At 34.5% G+C, this 20379-nt stretch overlaps 1 protein-coding gene across 23 annotated transcripts in view; it reads right to left on the bottom strand.

Annotated features, from left to right (window-relative positions):
• LOC106875262 (kalirin) overlaps nucleotides 1-20379 on the bottom strand; it is a 549719-nt gene that overhangs the window by 312196 nt on the left and 217144 nt on the right. For all 23 annotated transcript variants that reach the window (XM_052965684.2, XM_052965690.2, XM_052965687.2 and 20 more), the window contains one exon: nucleotides 1990-2048. In XM_052965684.2, the coding sequence (XP_052821644.1) occupies nucleotides 1990-2048 (59 nt within the window). The remainder of the gene's footprint in view (nucleotides 1-1989; nucleotides 2049-20379) is intronic.

Below are 20379 nucleotides of genomic sequence, written 5' to 3'. Positions count from 1 at the left end.
AATGTTTTTGTTTTAAATCAACTAATCAATGCACCAATTAACCACACAACCAACTAACCAATCAACCAACCAGCCAATTAATCAATATCTCAACTTGCTTATAAAGGAATGAATGTAGAAAAGGGAAAAAAAAACATCTATACAGTTCTCTGACTGGTTTCTGCCAGAAAATTTGGATAATAATAATAATAGAGAGACATTTAAAATCCAAGTTAAGCAACAGCATATACAAAAATATTGATAAAATAATTGTACTGAAATACATCAGTTAACAGTGATAAGTAAACAATTTCATACACACTGGTCACTCTCATAAGAGTGTGTGTGTGTGTGTGTAAGAGAGAGAGAGAGAGAGAGAGAGAGAGAGAGAAAGAGACTTCAGAGAAATAAAAATAAAAAAACTGCAGGGGTGTAGCCCAAAGAAATAACTATATTATAATTTGAGTTTTTTGTGAAGATTATTTCTGTATAATTAAGTGTTTGAACCCCTAACTTAATATTATAGTCATAACAGCTAGCATCCTTTGAAAAACAAACCTAAAAAACTCTTCTCTGACAAGATAAACTTCACATAAAAACTTAGTAAGTAGTGATCAACACAAAATCTCCAAAACACTGGTTCATTATAGCAGGATGTTATATTTATCTATCACTAAAGGTTAAAAACCACTCGACTAGATGCAGAGATTCACAATATAAAATTAATTTTAATGTCTCTTGTTGGATTTACAACTAAAACATTCATTCACTCGGCCCATATTTATTGTCTTGTATAATCATTTTATTTTACACGCACACACACAATACAAACAGCAACTAAAAGGCTATCTTTCCCTACGGTTAAGTTGACATAACATTTAGAAATAACTTTGTTATTTTCTGAAGAATATAAATTATTTGTTAGAAACACTATACAGCAGCACAAACAAATGTTAAAAAAAAAGATTGTTGTTTTGTCTTGTCAATAGTGATATCTAATTCAACGAGGATATTGAACTGGCTGGATATGTAATTTACCAGAAACTGAATCAAAAATTTAGGGGAGAATTTCAAAGTATTCCACACCCATTTTACTCAGTGATAAACAGTATTGTCTCAAAGAAATAGTCCAATCTGACAGAGTCCACTCTGCCATCCAACAAAGTAACTAAATTATACCAGTAACTGGTAGAAATTATTGTGATATCTCATTAACAATGTTGCATGTGTTTTTAACAAGTTTATTTATTTATAACACCAAATAAAGTTTGATGTAAAATGTTTAATATATACTGAGCAGCTTAATTAGGAAACAGCAAATACAATAATACTGGATAGTTTTCATTAACAGTAAATACAACACTAGATAGTTTGTCAAACAGAAAGTACAACAATATTAGGTAGTTTCATTATCAGACAGTAAAGATAACACTAGGCAGTTAAGTCAAACAGCAAATACAATAACACTGAGTAGTTTCATTATCAAACAGGAACTATAACTCTAACTGATTTAAAGATCAACAATAAATATGACAGTAATCAGTAAATATAATTCCAGGTAGTTTAATTGTCAAATAGTTAATATATTGCCTGATTTTTTGAGATAGCTAGTAGTTTAGTATATATGTATACACCCACATCGTAATTGTTTTAGATCAATAGATGTAAGTTTGCAATGTTCAGCATGTGACAGCATCACTGCATCATACAAGGAGGAAAGTGGGAGGAGAAAACATGGAGAAAACGAAAACAAAAAGAGAAAAAGGAAAAAGAAAGGAAAAAAGAAAATTAAACAATGTTCTCATTTTTTTCCCTATTTTCAAGAATAAAATAAATTCAATATAATGTACAATCTGAAAATTTTCAGTTAATAACTGCTAAAAACAAACGGTAGAGTTAAAGAAGTTTATAGCAAACTGAAGGGTGTGAGATATTTTTGCATGATAACCCCTCCAGTCAGAGCACCAAACAGAAATTCCAATACAAACAATAGAAGAAATATGTACTTACCTTCTATATGACAATAATCAGAATTTGGGTTGACTTTTTCTGGATCCATTCCAAAACCACTAAATAAAAAACGAATGAGTTTCTCACCATAGTGCAGGAATTTTGCACAGAAAAACATAGCAATGATAAACATGACTTTAATGAGCACATAGACAGCTGATAGTACAAATGAAAGAATGCCTTTGGTTTGTAAATTCCGGAATGATTTTTTAAATGATTTGTGTGGTCTTGTCGGCATGGTGCTGGTGGCTTTCACAAATATCTCATGGCTAACAAGAACAACATAGATAATTCACAGAGAACTTTACAGGTAAATATAGAAATTATTCACTCTTAGCTGTCAGGTAATATAATCCCATAAAAAGTTTTTTATAAACAGTCTGAAGGTTTCTTTTCTGATGGCCATTTTCCTCCTGTTTTCATGTCATGTAAGTTGTACGAAGTGAAGTTTGCTCATCAGCCAGAATCACCTGTTGTCGAGCGACAAAACAAACTACAATCCCAATGCACATCATTCTTTTCAGCGTAAATGTTGGCCGGCAATCATCTGAGCTGACACACAAAACACTGAGGAGCTACACATTAAAGCTATTATTAAAACATATTACATAGTTACCCCAATAAAATGAAGTGAATGTGGTCAAAAGCTGGTTGGGGCTTAAAAATGCAAGGAGCTGCTTGTTGTGAGAGTACGAAAATTAATAGCTGGAGATGGAGCTGGAGCTAGTAGAGAAGCATGCTTACAGCTCCATAGTTGATATGGTAATATCAACTACTGTAGCATGTGTTAGTAGCTAGAAGCAGCTGACAGGCGAGTTTCAGTGTAAGTAAAAAAAAAAAAACAAACAAAAAAAAAGAGAAAAAAACGACTAGCCTGCCTTCAACAGCAACAGTCACTTGCCAGTATTGTACAATATTTCTTTTTCTTTTTATTTTATTATTCCTCATCAGTGTTTAAATTAACAATTTTAACTAACTAGCTACAGTTTTATATCACACAATTAAAACACACACAGAATACATTAAAGGAAAGTAATAAAAGCATTTCCCCTATAGTCACCCTGTGATTTCTCTCACCCCCACCTTCCCAACAAGAATTATTCAGAAATTACTTTTGATTTCAACTTTTTACTTTTTCTTTTCCTTTGTTTTTTTTTTTTCGTTTTTTTTTTATACGAGTTAATTACGTAGATTATGTCAACCAGTTAAAACAATTATTACTTTCTCTAATGTCTCTAATATATTCATAAAATCCAAAAAATAGACAGACCTGCATGTGTGTGTGTGCTGAGAGATATGTGTTTATATACATCTGATACTGTGTCAGACAAGATAGGACCATCAACTAGACAATACATTATGTTCAAATTATAATCTCAAATATATTTATTAGAAATCATTGAAAAATTACTTGATTGTGTGTGTGTGCATGTGTGTACACCTTATTATTACTTTTGATACTGTTACCATTATTATCATTATTATTATTGTCAAGTTGGTAGAATTGAGAACACATCAGATGAAATGATTAGCAGCATTTCTTCTGGTTTTACTTTCTGCATTCAAACCCCACTAAGATCAAGTTTGCTTTTCACCCTTTCAGGGTCGATAAAATAGGTACCACTATAGCAGGGCATGGGGGTTTGGTGCAATTGACTAGATCCCTCTCCTCAAAATTTTCAGAGTTTGTAGCAGCATTTCATCCGTTTTTACATTCTGAGATCAAATTCTGTGAAGGTTGAATTTCATCCTTTTGGGATCAATAAAATAAGTATTAGTTGTGTACTGGGGTCAATGAAATCAACTTGTGCTGGCCTTGTGTCAAAATTTGAAACTATCATCATTATTATTTATTTATTTATTTAGAGGAAACAACGAAGGTGCATATGTGTGGTGAGATCTATGGGGTTTGATGTTAAGCTTGAACTTCTGTCAATCACAAATTGTAGGCAAGTGTTTACTTTGGAGTGTATTGGGTAGGCACATTTGAAATGACTAAGAGAAAAGACAAGTGCACTGGGATGGGTCTAGAGTAGAATTGCTAGTTCAAAGGAACAAAAGCTATCATAGTAGCTGTAAGAATGCCAAAGAGCAGACCCATGGTCTCTGGTTCTGCTCCCTGGAGCAGTTATAGCTTTAATTTAATTTTAATGAAAGGATTAAAACAAAACCTCATAAAACTTCCTAAAACAATTCCCAAAACTTATTTATAAACAAAGATAGCCACTGTTTAATAATATGGCAATATCTGAGGGGAAGGGATTTCTACAACAGAGAACTTCCTAAGCTCAAATAATCATCATGATTATCTTATGTCTATTATTGCATATATTAAGAGCAAAGTTACTCAATAAAACAGTTCACATTATAAAGCTCCAGTTCTGCTATCTTACAGCTCATTTAATAAACATGCAAGTCACATGTTTCACTGTGCTTTCAGGTGATTCTGGATAACTGCCAGGCATAATGCAACTTCATATTAACTATTTCCAGTTATTCCGAGACCAACAGCAGTTAAGACTATGATGTTGGTAGGAATAGCAGCTAGCAGTAGGTGAAGTTGTGGGCGTGGATCACTTGGATTTCAACTCTTCATACATACTTATATACTTACATACATACATTTATATATTTGTGTGTGTACACACACACAATATAATACTTAATTTGAATAACAAAAAAAGAAAAATATCTTAAATAATTCTAGATTAGAAGAATGTTATTTCAAGTAATACAATGGTCACAATGTCAAAAATATATCTAGTAAATACAAATCCATTAGAATTTATTCATCTCTTACATAAATGCAGTCAATGAGTCACAGATATACCAAAATAACTATATATGCATATATATATAAACACACAACATATGCACAAATCTTTTATCTTTTACTTATTTCTGTCATTGGACTGTGGTCATGCTAGGGCACTGTCTTGAAGGGTTTAGTTGAAGACATTGATTGGTCTCTTTTTGCTGATCAACCAAGTCACAGGACTGTTAACAAACTAGCACCTGTTGTCAAGCAGTGGTTGGGGATAAACATAAAACAAAGATACACACATATGACAGGCTTCTTTCAGTTTCTGTCTACCCCATCCACTCACAAGATTTCTGTTAGCCTGAAGTTATGGAAGAAGACACTTGCAGAAATTGAATCCAGAACCATATGGTTGGGAAGCAATTTCTTAACATGCAGCCATGCCTGTACCTATATATATATATATATATATATATATATATATATATATATATATACATCATCATCATCGTTAAACAATGATGATGATGATGATTGATATATATACACACACACACAGTAATGATACAGGCATCTTTGTGAGGTATTTGTGTTGACACAAGTTTCAGGGCACTTCACATTAAGTATAGATGTCTGCCAGCATAGAACATTGACATAAAACGATGATGATGATAATGAAGACAACGATAATGAACAGAATAACTATGTGTTACATATGATCAAGACATTAAAGGAACGTCTGAAAGTGTATATGTGTGAGAAAAAGAAGACATAGGGAGAGAGATTCAAAAGTCACTTGACATTTTAAAATCTGTTCCGTAGCAGGTAAATATTTACAATAAAAAGTTGTGGTGGAATAAGTAAGGTATTTAGAATACTGAGAAGTTGAATTGCACATACCAACATTACACAGAAACAAGTTGGCGTCCATGCTGATTACTCTGTACGGTATTTTATGGGAGATAATATAACATATTTATATTGTCACATTGCATACCATAGAATTAGCCAATACTTGTAGAGATGTGTAATTTGGCCCTTAGCATAGTGTACCTGAAACAACAGCTTGGTGGGTTAGCTCAGGTTTGGCATAAGTTTGCTCAACCAAAGCTGACCAGTTGCTACACAACAACACTAAATCAAGTTGCCTCAATAAAATCCAACGACTACTTATAATGAATCCTTAAACAATTAGCCAGTCTCCATCTGTGGTAACTAAAACAGCCTGTAATCATACATCTTGACTACTATGCAGTTCTGTATACAATTAACCTTTGTGCCAAGGAGTGTGGTGGTCTCAGAGCAGACTACATAATTTAGTATGACTGAGATACTGAGTTTATACATATATATATGTCTTCTTCTTCTGATGTCCACTTTCCATGTTGGCATGGGTTGGACGGTTTGACTAAAGACTGGCTAGCCAGGTGGCTGCATCAGGCTCCAATCTGTTCTGGCAAGGTTTCTACGGCTGGATGCCCTTCCTAATGCCAACCACTATGAGAGTATAGTGGGTGCTTTTTATGTGCCACCGGCATGGGGGCCAGTCAGGTGGCACTGGCAACGACCATACTTGAATGGTGCCTATTATGTGCCACCGGTACAGGAGCCAGTCAAGTGGCACTGGCATTAACCATGCTCGAATGGTGCTTTTTACACGCCGCTGGCATGGGAGCCAGTCAGGTGGCACTAGCATCAGCCACGCTCGAATGGTGCTTTTTACGTGCCACCAGCATGGGTACCAATCAGGCGGTACTAGCATCGGCCATGACAACGATTTCACTGAACTCAACAGGTCTTTTCAAGCACAGTATATTGAAGGGTACTTTTAAACTAGCCAGTTATGCAACACTAGCATCGGCCGCGGATATGATCTCACTTGGCTTGCCGGGCTTTCTCATGCACAGCATATATCTCCAAAGGTCTCAGTCACTTGTCATTGACTCGGTGAGGCCCAAAGTTTGAATGCCACTTGTGGGTCATACATCTGTGTAGAGAGAGTTGACTAAGACTCCTTTACTGTTACTACAGTGTAGCCAGTTGAAAGAGAGCACATCATCCATCTATCTTATTGTCCCAAAGCACATCCAGCTGTAAAACATTTTGTCTGACAATACTTGCAAATGACTTGTCTAAATTTTCATAACCACTCAAGACATATAAAATCATTGCAAATATCTTTTCTTCTTGTCCTTCATATACACCACCACCATCATCACTTAATGTCCACTTTTCTATAGTCACATGCAAAAATCTTTTTTTTTAAATATATATCAAAAGTTCATTAAAACGAATAATAATTAGAGGATTAACTGTACACTGAAATGTCAACTGCTTCATTAAATTCTCTATATGTAATTTCTTTTTTTTTTTAATTAATTGAATAAATTGTAAGAGCTGTTAAGATGTGGCAATGTCTAATAAACATAACCCAGATTTTCTTCTACTCACATCAATCATGACCTCAAAAATGGTATGGAAGTCATATATCTCCTCTTCATAATATCTGATACTCTATCCAAAAGGGAGAAACCTCTAAATATTGAAACTACTGCACAAGAAAAATTGAAATCTTCTTCCAAGGGTCATTAAATTTGTTTATGAATAGGAACCAGTTGCATTTAAAACATTTTACACATTTCTACCATTCATATGATAAGATATATAGCAGAACAGGAATGGTGCTTAACCAAAATTCTATAATGTTCGGTAAAAGATACAAGACTTCTCCAATGTATCTTGTTATAGAGTTGTCACAAAAAGAACGGCTGTAACAGAATCAAAGCTGATCTGTTTTATTTCAATGTGGCTCCTTCTTCCATATAGTTAACATCATGGTTACATTGTCAATTTCAAAAGGTTAAAAGATGAAAATAATCTGTTGTACTCCAGTTGATAGACCAAATCAAATTTTGTTCAGCCTCAGGTTGACTCTGATTCACCAGACCCACCATCAAATGCATTCACACCATAACTGTCCTATCTCACCACCACCACCAGAATAGTGTACACTGGACTACATTACTGATTGTGGTGTACCTCTTTAAGGTGTTAGTGTGATTTGAGTAAAATTTGGCTACTACTACTACTAGTATGTCAAATGACCACATACAAGCTCACATGTTGACTCATGTAACCCATGTTTGCAAGATGACACCAATTCCAGAATTTTTACCTCTGAATCAGCTGGCCCATCCCCACTGCTGTCACTGTCCCAACACTTTAAACTACCTCACCAGCTCTTTCACTATCTTGTGGTGAAGGAGGGACTTAGAGTTACAAAGAATGTTGCTTTTCTGTAAATGAATAACAATAAGAGAAATAGCATAACCTGAAATACATATGTAAAATAAATGTATTTCTAGAACAGACTCAAGGATGGCGGGGATGGCAAAGACAAACAAAAACAACTAATAATGTACAAAGAAATATACAAAGAAGTTCTTTTGAGTTGGGAAACTATTGAATATGAGAAAAAAGTAGTTAAATTATTAGTCACTGTTCCACCAAAATGTACTGACCCAATGAAAGAGAGAGAGAGAACAACTGGTTTGTTTATCTTAAATACTTGCTGGCTTTGTTTAAAGCTATACCTAGAACAACAGATAGTTTTACAACTGACATTACTGGATTCACAGAAATAATTCTGGACCTGACTTTCGAATTGACACACAAACAACAGCTTGCCATCAAGATAAAGGCATCTGTTTCTAGAAACCACTCAAAGATTCACTCTTAACTCTCAGTAGTTTCAGATCCAGATAGATTAAAAAAAGTTTACCTATATTTAAACACTCATTTCTAACTGCTTTACATTGTTTAGACTGATATCATATTTTAAACTGGAATTTTATTTTCTTTTGTTGCTATTTTGTGTTTATTGTAGTTTAAACATTTCATTTATCAAGATGTACAGCTTGCTCTTTTTATTGTTTCCTTCAGGTTGTTATTTCATTGTAATGAGGGAGGAAAACCTCTGATGGAATCAAGACTAACCGGAAATCTAAACCTAAACTTTCAGAACAAAACTACAAAAGCCAAAACTAAACATTAAGAGTAGCAGCCCTACAGATGCATTCTTTATCACATAATCTAAGAGTCGTAGGCTGAGCATTACACTCTCCTCCTCCTCCACCTGAGATTAAACTAAACTAAAAAGAATAAAGAATAATGTTTTGAGCATATTACATTCCAGTAATCTAACATTCATAACTAAATTACTGTAAAAACTCATGCAATTTGCACACCTGTGTAATTTACGCAGGTGATTTTCAAGATAAAAATTGTTAAAAAAAGGCTTCTACTCATGTAAAATTCGCACCCAAAAGTTTTCAGAATTGCTGATATGGCCAGGGGAAAAAAGATTTTCAATTTAGTTGTATTTAGGATAATTTTACTTATGATTAGATTTTATTAAATTTTCATTAAATAAAAATAATTTCTTCTTAACAGGTATCACAGTGAGAGCTATTAAATATGAAGTGTTTGTGTTGTTTATAATAAACTTTATTTTACATTTCTTGCCCACAGGAGATTATGTCCGTCTTCAGCATACTTCTGTATGTCTTCTCAAATTACGATCACGGAAAAAGTTTTTGATAATTCTTATCAACAAAAACAAAGCTGTTGCAAAATAAGTTTAATTACCAATAAACATCAGCTTGTATTGACACTTGACTCAACTGACAGAGGAAGGTGACTGATCAAACTGATTATGTAAACAGAATTCTGATTGGTTGAAAGTATCTTATTGTCTCAAGCTCTAATTTTCTACCTACTCCTGTCGGAACCTTTGATATGGAGTAACAAAATTTTAATCTCTTTCACACTTATAAAATGTCAAGCAAACATAAAAATTTATCATTATCGTTTTAGCCGGGAGACCAAACTGATAGTGTGGGAAGAGGAATGGAGGCATAATGTCGCCATCATTAGTGAGCACTCCAAAAATCATAATGTTGACTAGATGTCTGATTTTTATCAACCTTGGTACATGCTTTAGAGACACAGCAAGCCAATAGTTGTTCTGTGTATTCACCATCTCTTCATATTGGAGCTACCAGTGTGAATGCCAAGCAGCGCAGCATGCCATTTCCAAATTTCTGGCAGAGTGAATTATGTCATGGTGCTGTTTTTCTCACAGATGGTGCTTAAGTAACCCTACTTATACTATGTCATCGACAAAATCAAAAACAATGTTCATGCACGAAATTATCTCAAAAGATACATCTATAAGCATTTTAGAACCATATTTCTATTGAAATACATAGTCCTTGCATTTCAATTACTCAAAAAAAAATTTAAGGATTTATTAAAATGACCTAACTTTCACCTTTTAATCTAATTTATGGAATGTAATTTCAGAAAAAGTTGCCTTACATAAAATTATAAGTTTTAATTTGAATACACACACTTTAAAATGAGAGGGTTTTTTTTATCATAGAATAGAAAAAAAATAAAAGAAGTTCCAGATGCATTTGTATCAAAAGTGCTAACAGAAAGGGATTTATCTAAGACAAGAAGCACCATCTTAACAGCTGTCAGCTCTCTACAAATATAATTCAACACACATACACACACTTTTCATACATTTGGTATATATGAAAATACATCACACAGAATCATTGTTGGATTGATACAATTTTGAAAATTTGTACTTCATCCGTGCAAGCATGTTAGCTTGTTTGTTTCTACATCTCAACTAACCTTCTTGTATTTCTAGTATTTACAATATTGTGAATCATGAATCAACAAGATTTGAGATTTATGAATGAACAAAGTTTGGGAATAAGCAAATAATTAATTAAAACTATAAGTTATATCATTAAAAAGAAGAAAAAATATAGCAATATAGAAAATGATGAGATTACAATATGGCCTTTGAAACTATGAATAAAAAGGGGGTGGGGTTAGATTTCATTTGCTAACTTCTAAGAAGTTTTCACAGAATTACAGTGAAAACACCACCTCTTAAAGTTTGTTATCTACTCATAAATTACAGTGCCTGTCTTACTATACATACATGTTGTAAGTAGACAGTCTTGAGTTGGCTGAAATTGTTCCAGTAACAGTAATTTAAAACAACCAGAAGTGGGAAGACAGAACACAAGTATAGCATTCTAGGAGATATGGGGATAAAGATCTGTGGCAACTTACAGCAGTTTTATAATAATCCTTTCTATAGGCGCAAGGCCTGAAATTTTGGAAGAGGGGGCTAGTTGATTACATCAACCCTAGTATTCAACTGGTATGTATTTCATCAACCCTGGAAGGATGAAAGGTAAAGTTGACCTCATTAGCATTTGAATTTAGAACAGAAAGAGCTGGAACAAATGCTGCTAAGCATTTTGTCCCATGCTCTCTAACAATGCTGCTAATCCATCATCTTCATAATAATTATAATAATAGTTTCAAATTTTGGCACAAGGCCAGCAACTTCAGGGGAGTGGGTAAGTTGATTAGATCAAACCCAGTGCTCAAAGGGTACCTATTTTATCGGCCCTCAATGGTTGAAAGGCAAAGTTGACCTTGGTAGAATTTGAATTCAGAGCGTAAAGACAGATGAAATATGGTTAAGCATTTTGTCCAGCATCCTAATAATTCTGCCAGTTCACCACTTCAAAAATAATGACAATATTATCATCATCATCATTATTGTTATTAGGATGGTGGATTAGCAGAATCATTAGAGCAAAATGATTCACAACATTTATTTCAACTCTTTGTATTTAGACTTCAAATCATCCTGGGTCCAGTTAATTTATTAATACTCTCCAAAATTCTTGATTATTTCAAAATTTAAGTGAAACAGAGGAAAGATCTTGAAAAATACCCTGTAAACGTATCTTTTATTTGTTTCATTCGTTAGCCTGCAGGCGTAGAGGGACACTGACTTGTGATCGAACAAATTGCCTCCAGTACTTTCTTTTTTTAAGCCTGGTACTTACCCTATCAGTCTCTTTTTTTTGCCAAACTGCTAAGTTACAGAGATGTAAACAAACCAACAGCAATTGTCAAGCAGTGGTGGAAGACAAACACAAAGTCACATAGATACACACAAATACACACATACATCCAGTAGCTTGGTTCCTTCCTCATTGCGGGAACCAAAACCATAGCCTCCATGTATGCCATGGAAGCCCCCTGCATGTTGTCCAACATGCCCATTGAAGTCTCCAGCTACAAAGAGAAGGTCCCTGTCATTCGTCCATGAGGTAATCTGCAAGAGGGCATCATAAAATCGGTCTTTCTGTCCATGAGGTAGCCCCGGCTGCGGGGCATAGGCTGCGATAATGGTTGCTAACCCATGTTGCAGCACTAAGTGGGTGTGTGTCTACGTTTATGCCCCTCATCACTGCTCGACAACTGATGTTGGTGTGTTTATGTCCCTGTAACTTAGTCATTCAGCAAAAGAGACTGATACAATAAGGTCCAGGCTTAAAGAATAAGTACTGGGATCAATTCATTTGACTTAAAATTCAAGGTGGTGCCCCAGCATGGCTGCAGTCTGATAATAATAACTGAAACAAGATAGAAGTATTTTACATTGGGGAAAATGATTTGTTGGTATCCATTAAACAGATAGCTAACAACACTCAACACAAACTGAATACATTTAAAAAAATTTTATTCTAAATATCCCCACCCCTAAGTTAGATTTCACAACGTTTCCCTTAGTTCTTTGAATATCACTTGAGACTTTTGTCAGTTACGTAATGAAATATTTTGCAGATGCAATTATTAGAAGTTTATGTATAATAGAACAAAACCAGCTTTGTTGCAGATACCATCATCTGCATCAGCATCATCGTTGTGGTTGTTACTATTATTATTATTATTATTATTATTATTGCTGTTGTTGCTTCATACAAAAGTACTCAAATTCCAGCCATTCCATTACAGCTGTGCTAGAGACATAAAATGTATTGTTATTTATAAATCCAAGCAAAAGTAACCAACACAGAGTTTTACAACCAGCATTGTAATTTATAAAAACCAGATTTCACTCTGATTAACATTACAGCAGATTACAGATTCAAGTTTGGAGCCACACAAATACCAACACAATTTAATTCAACTAATGCACACACACACACACATGTATATATATAGTATAGAAAACAGGCATATGATGATGATGATGATGATGATATATCCAACCATAGAAATCATACCAAAGCTGAGATGGAGCATGAAGCAGCCCTGCAGCCTGTTGGATCTTGTCAAACTGCCCAACCCATGTCCATGTGGAAAAACAAGCATATCATACACCACTGGATTTTATACTTAGAGAAGACAGGCGGTTGTGGTCTAAATCAGTTCATTTTGGAGTTACAACCCTCCTAAAAGGAATGAAGAACATGCCATGCTCATATATTTCTGGCATGGTTTCTACAGTTAGATGCTCTTCCTAACACCAATCACTTTACACAATGTACTGAGTCATTTTATCCTAGACACTAGCACATTGTTGTGTCCTCAGTACAACTAAAGAACCTTCTCTGCCTTCTGATATCTCTGTTTATTTACCAACAAGTTATAGGTTATATCTGGTACATTTCATAATGGCACCTACACCACAGAGGTTGTTATGTCTCTGACAAGACTAAAGAGTCCTCTCTATCCAAAACATTGCTTATGTTTGTTCAAGGTATCATGACCAAAAGATAGACAGAGGAGGGTGTAATGAAAGAGAAAGAACCAAAATGAACAAATGATAGAGTAGAAATTATAATTATGATGGAGAAAATAAAGGGACATAGAAGGTAGCAAGAGGGAAAAATAGTCTGTTATGGACAGCTATGTGTTGGTTGTTGGTAACAAGATTGAAAAGGATGTGAAGTGGCTTGATAGGAATGCTGAGAGGGATAGAAGGGTGACAGAGTAATGGAAGAGGACGTAATTGAAATGAGTGATGTACACCAACAATGGAGTAATGCGAGAGAAAACATGATGGATAGCAATAAAAGATGGGTGAAGAAAACAGAGTGATGGAGGGCAAAGTAATGGAGAGAGAGAGAGAGAGAGAGAGAGAGAGAGAGAGAGAGGTGATTATCAATTAAAACAAGACTGATGATGTATTGAATATGGACACATTCAATGTATCAGGTTTCATTGTAAGAGAGAGAATGATAAAGTGTGATGGTAGGGTGGTGCCTGAATAGGAACAATTCAATACCATTCTTTGTTATAAAGGCAGCATAGTAGTGATAGGAGAGAAGGCTGTAATACATGAGACCGTAATGAAAGTATAGACAGTAGATGATGACTTAACAGAACATGAGAGGTAAGTCGGGTCAAATGTTGATATCGTACATTCCAACCACCAACATATTTAAGTCTGCTCTGTCGTGCTTGTATAAGTGGATAGGTCTTTTTTTGCCACCATACTTCCTTGTCATTTGTTTTGTGAAATTTAGTACTTTGAAATAAGTTTTCACAACTGCATTCCATGTCTTCTGTAAATGCTATACTTTACAAGCACTCTGCAATTTTTTACACAATTGGTTACAAACCAGTGCAGTTTTTTCTCTTACATAGTATATCTGAGCCTTAAATCTCATATCTAGTGCTCCATCATTAATAGACAGTAAAACATTCACCAGAACATGCTTGTTTTTTTAAGCATTAAACATTCTCTGCATTATAGTTCCATCTCTTGTAACATTGTAATTTGTATGCAAGCATCATACAATCTACCCTTCACTTTAAGAGAGAAACCCTTTGCCACTAACAATAATAATAATATCACCCTTAACTTCTTCTATCCCTTCCTTATTCTGGTTATTAAGCTTTTAGAGCACCCACTTCCATAACTGAGTACCATAGGGAAAAAGCTATTAACTACCTATTTCATTTGTACTCTTACTGTTGACTGTTCCTGTGCTAAATGCAAAGCTTAATTTTCCTGTCAGTCTTTCTATGATCCTACTACATCTTTGAACATCTACAATTTACACTGGTTAGACGATATAGAATTTCTAACTTTACTTCTTTTGAATATCAAGTACAGTCATTTCCATGATGGCAACAGGGACCTAACTTCCCTACTTAGTAAAACCTTTAGTTTTTGCTTAAGCTTAATTCGAGACCTCTCAATTTTAGGCTTTGTTTCCATAACTGGAATTTCTCTTCTAAATCTACAGAATCAGCTATAAGAATCCGTCCATCAACACATGAGAACTTCTATAGTTGTACAACTAGTCTTATAACAGGAGGGGCCAGATATCTGAGGACTAACGGACTCCTACCTGAACACTAAATTTGTTGCTGAACCCATTGCAAACTGCACCTCAGACCTTAATTTCTTTAGAAACTACTAAACTAAAGCAGAGTACCAATCAAATATTTTCTCTAGATTGACAAATGCTATCTTAAAGATAGCATGTTTGCACTAGTTATGTCATTATTATCATTATGTTACATTACTCTTTCATATATGTATAATAGGTGCAAACACAGGTATGTAGTTAAGAAGTTTACTTTCTAACCACAAGGTTTTGGGTTCAAGTCCTACAATGTAGTACCCTAAGAAAGTGTCTGCTGCTATATCCCTGGCATACCAAAACCTTGCCAGTGAATTTGGTAGATAAAAAGTCTGTCGTGTGTGTGTGTGTGTGTGTGTGTGTGTGTGTGTGTGTGTGTGTGTGTGTGTGTGTTTGTGTGCGTGTGTGCGCGTGCGTGTGTGCGTGCGTGCCTGTCTGGTTGTGGAGGAAATATTACCTTGCCTGAGAAAAGGTGAGCCACAAATCCCATTTGAGCCTTACAAGCATGGAAAATCATTTTAAGAAAGTGGACATTAAAAATGATCACACGTGCATACACACACACATTCTGTTGGAAGCCAAACCAAGAATGATTATCTACATAAATGATGGAGCTCATTGCCTATCTTGGTAGGTATAACCATACCCACACTGTCTTGACAAGCAATGACCAGCTGCTATTACTTAATTCAGTAAAAACATTATTTATTAAATTGTACATAAGTTGTACATTAATTTATAATAATGATCCTCATCATCCTCATCTTTGCTTTTTAAAATCTTAGCCTGCTTTGGACGGGTCAGCTATATAGGATATTACCAATCATCTTCAGCTTTCTTCATCTTCACTGCAACCCAAGATCTCAACTCCCTGTTTCCCACACATCAATCTTTTACAAGTACCTTCCATCAACAACACCAAATACTCATTATACAGCCATTACTCCTAATACTTCTAATGATTAACCACAGCTTAAGCTCACTTTTATTTTATCTTTTATGTAGGTTAACAATACACAACTACAAGATCACACTAACCTAATTTCTCACCGATATCCACAGATATTCCACATTCAATAGCCCATATCCTACTACTATGTATCCTCACATTTTTTACACAAGCTTTATTCAATCTGGTTTTTACATGAAGATGGAAGCTCTTTGTTGTCAACAGTCTACAGTTGTTTAAACTTAATCTACTCCTTTCTTTACCTAAGCTATTGTACATTTATCCCCTAATTAGATCCTCTAACAGAAACTACCACCTACAATAAGTGAGCCATCAGAGCAGAAATTAAAGCACAAAATGTGTTTGCTTAGAGGTACAACTAGCAGAGCCCTAGGCAAATGTGCCTTGCAACATTTAGTCAAATCCTGCTAAGGCTGACTTTCACCATTATGATTATTTTATAACTTCTCTCCTGCTTATTACTATAGTACATCTATCATATGTGAAGTTCTAGTTCGATGTCAAATCTTACAGAACTTTGTATGCACAGAATACAACTTCCTTTCTATATATTGAGCAAAGTTATTTTCAAAATGTTACTAAGATTTTATGCTGTCTTTAACTAGTTCTTCATTATGCTGACATTTATGTCTTTGAACTCTAATATACCATCTATGTTTGGAACTTTTTTCTTTCCTTCTTCTGCTATGAGAACCACCACATAAGAATGAGAAAAAGTAGGTTGAAAGCAGGTCCTCCATGAACATTTACCTCTGCATTGAACAGTTCACTGACAAAAATATATTCGAATAAAGTTGTTCAAATTCTGACAAATTACTACTACGTAATTTTTTATAGCTAGTTTCCAAAATCTGACTCAAAAGAAAGTCTTTAAAATAGATTTTTAGGAGGTGGTTCACTAAATAGAAAATAAAAAAATTTATGAGTTATATGTATTTCATAAACCTAACAACTATAAACACTGCTTAGCTCACAATGGTATCCAAAGCTATTTTATAGTTAGGTGGTTAGTGGTAGGAACGACATCCAGCTGTCAAAATACTTCTCTAGTATTAACACAAGCATCCTAATTTTAAAAATGTGCCATGTAAAAATGGATGTAAAACAGAATTTTAAAAAAATTGTATAATCCAACTGTAGATATAGAGAGACAGAGAAGTGGGAAAGCTACTAAACTATTAAGATCAATATTTTAAGTGTTTCATTCTATGTGCAGGAGATATGATTCTGCATTAGGTGAAAAGAACATTCTGAAGAGTAACCAGTAAACAGACTACCAACCAGGAGATTCATCTATTTATTATATTAACAAATTATCTTTTCAATATTTCATAAAATTTCTTCCAAACTTTATATACTACCTGACATCAGATTAAACAAAGATTTTAATGACATGAACATTCTTTGGAGAATTTACATTTGAAATGGTCATTTACAGAGTGAAACGATACATTTAGTATGAAATGTAGAGATAACATAAAATATAATTTCAAGCTGTCTTTGGCTCATAAAAGTAGATTAGAATAAATTTCAATATAAACAATAAATAAAACAAATAAATGACATTTAGCAAAGAATTTTCAAAAAGTTAAACAATTTATAGAAAAAATAATAAGATACTTCATTCTTATCATGCTTACCACTGCTGGTTGTTAAAAAGGTTTTTAGTTAAACTAAAACAAGACTCATGCATTACACCAAAACATGTTTAAGAGGTGAGGATATGTTGTTATATTGCTAAAATAAATACAAGCATTTAATATAAATAAAATAATAATATAAAAAGCATAGCAATATTAAAAATAAAAGGTGTTAATAAAGATCAATAATAGTTCAACCCTATATTCAACTTGTAAATAAGTAGAATTATTTTCAATGTTGTTAGAAAGTTTCATTTTACACACAAGCAATTAACTACTAGCAAGCAATACAGACAGAAAGTTAATTAGAAAATTGTTCAAAATACAAAGATAAATATTATATAAAACTTTGTTTCAAGGAAGGATTACAAATAAAGCCTCAGAACTGTTCCACCTTATAACTTTAGTCATTCTCAATTAGACCACTATGAAACAAATATAAAAGTTCATTTCGTAAATTGATCAACATCAATTTTCTCTATAAATTGTTTTAAAAAAAGATTTATAAAGTTGCTGTAAACTAAATAAAATAAATAGATAAATAAATAAACACTAGCAAATAGGTTTTCAATTCAGGGCTAGTTTTATAAATATATATATATATATATATATATATATATATATATATATATAAATATATATAAAGTATTCACACATACATACCATTTATATCTATTTTCTCATGCTTCTATAGATTATTTGTGGGGACAATTACTTTTACAGCTGAGTGATGCCCTTACTGATGACTACTCGACTATAAAATAGAAAGTGGATCCTGTAGTTGGTGCCCTTTTCCCTATCTCCATCAGATGATCAGATTTATGAGGTGTTCATTAAAGATTTTCCCTGACCCACTTCCAATTATTGCAGGAAACGGAACTTGTGTAAATATAATTGTACATGTCTCTACATGTCACATTGTAAATTGCAACTTTCCACTAATATTTGTTTGTCTTTTATGGTTACTGAGGTGGACTAACGTGTTATAATGGAGGAAGTTGAATGCAGATCAGTGATCAGGTTCTTATACTTGAAAGGTCATACACCAAAAGAGACTTTTGATGAGATGAAAGAAGCTTTTGGTGATGATGCAGCATCATATGATGTAGTCAAGCACTGGCATCGCCAGATCAAATGTAGTTGGACTTAGGTGAAAACTGCTCCTATTCTTGGACAATCACATTCCACCATTGAAGACAACACCATCCATAAAGTGGAAGCTGCAATTTTGTAGGATCGCTGCATAACTATTCTGCAACTAGCCCAAGGGGTGAAGATAAGTGTAGGGTCTGTGGGAAAAAAATCATTCACAACCATTTGCACATGTGGAAGCTGTGTGAATGATAGATTCCCTAGATGCTCACACCTTTTCAGAAGCAGGCTCTTTTGGTAATGAGCCAAGAGGAGGACTTTTTTGGCATGGGTCCATCACTATGATCCTAAGACTAAAGTCCACTTGAAGAATATAAGCATGATAACTCCAAAGAATGATAACCTCCAAAGAAGGCTCATCTCCAACTCTCAGCAGGCAAGGTGATGCTCAGTATTTTGGGATCAGCATGGAGTAGTGGTGATGGATTTTCTGGCAAAGGGCACCACAATTAACAGGGCATGTTATGCTTCTCTGCTGCAGAAATCGTGGGATGCCATTAAAGCAGAGAGGCGTGGCATGCTGAGCAAAGGAGTCTGTCTCCTCCAAGACAACGCCCCAGTTCACAATGCACATGTTGCCCAGACGAAAGCACACTCTTGCAGCTATGAAATCCTTCGCCCTGACCTCTCACCATCTGACTTCCACCTCTTTCCAACCATGAAGTCTTTTTTGAAGAGGAAGCACTTTTCAGATGATGATGAACTTATTTATGAGGTGAAGTCTTGGCTCCAGGCGCAACCTACCAATTTCTACAGACGAGGTCTTCACAGCTGCATAAAGTGATGGGAGAAGTGTGTCACCATTGGTGGTGGCTATGTAGAGAAGGACAAATAATTATGCCAAGTTTTGTTTATCCCAGTCCTTGGGAAGTGGGTCAGGGGATATCTTTAATGAACACCCCTCATATGTGATTGATTTCTTTACTGAGCCTCTGATGATTTGCAATTTTGGATATTGCTATAATCATTGCATTGTGGAGTTAACAAAGGAGCCATTACAAGCCATATGTTGCCCACCAGTTACAAATAGCAACCAAATGTCCTTCAAACTTTTTGGTAGTGGCATGGTGTACTCACAGAAACAGTACAAGTGGACCTCATTTCTCTTGAACACACACTCTATGACTGACTCTAGAAAGAGAAAACTGATGGTGGAAAATTCTTATGGCACTTCAATTCGGACATTGGATAATTTATTTCAAGATACACTAAATCTGAATAAAAAACAGAGAATGGCCTTGGCTAGAACATCATTAAAGACAGCATGTCTACTTGATCAAGACTAACCTAGGGTTAAATAACAATAGATATCACTTTGAAATGCCCCAATGCAAAGTGTATAAATCTCGTTGCTTGACTGAATGAAAAGACTCTATGTCCTACTTCATGGTTGAATGGTCAGTTGTAGGAAGAACATCTGCAAGCTGTAATAAGAATGTTTCATCAAATAAACTAAGTAAGCATGGGGAAACAGATGTACCTAGTAAACAGTGTGTGTGTGCATCATATATAAGTATGTTTTTCTGTATATGTATATGTGTGTTTGCACAATAAGGAATGAAGTGTTTAGGCATAAGCAGGAATAGTCAGGAGCAATGAAAG

Source organism: Octopus bimaculoides, chromosome 2, assembly GCF_046866305.1.
Source record: "Octopus bimaculoides isolate indiv1 chromosome 2, ASM4686630v1, whole genome shotgun sequence".
NCBI lineage: Eukaryota > Metazoa > Mollusca > Cephalopoda > Octopoda > Octopodidae > Octopus > Octopus bimaculoides.
The sequence above is the reverse complement of the archived record's forward strand: the minus strand, read 5'-3'. Positions and strand labels throughout refer to the sequence as shown.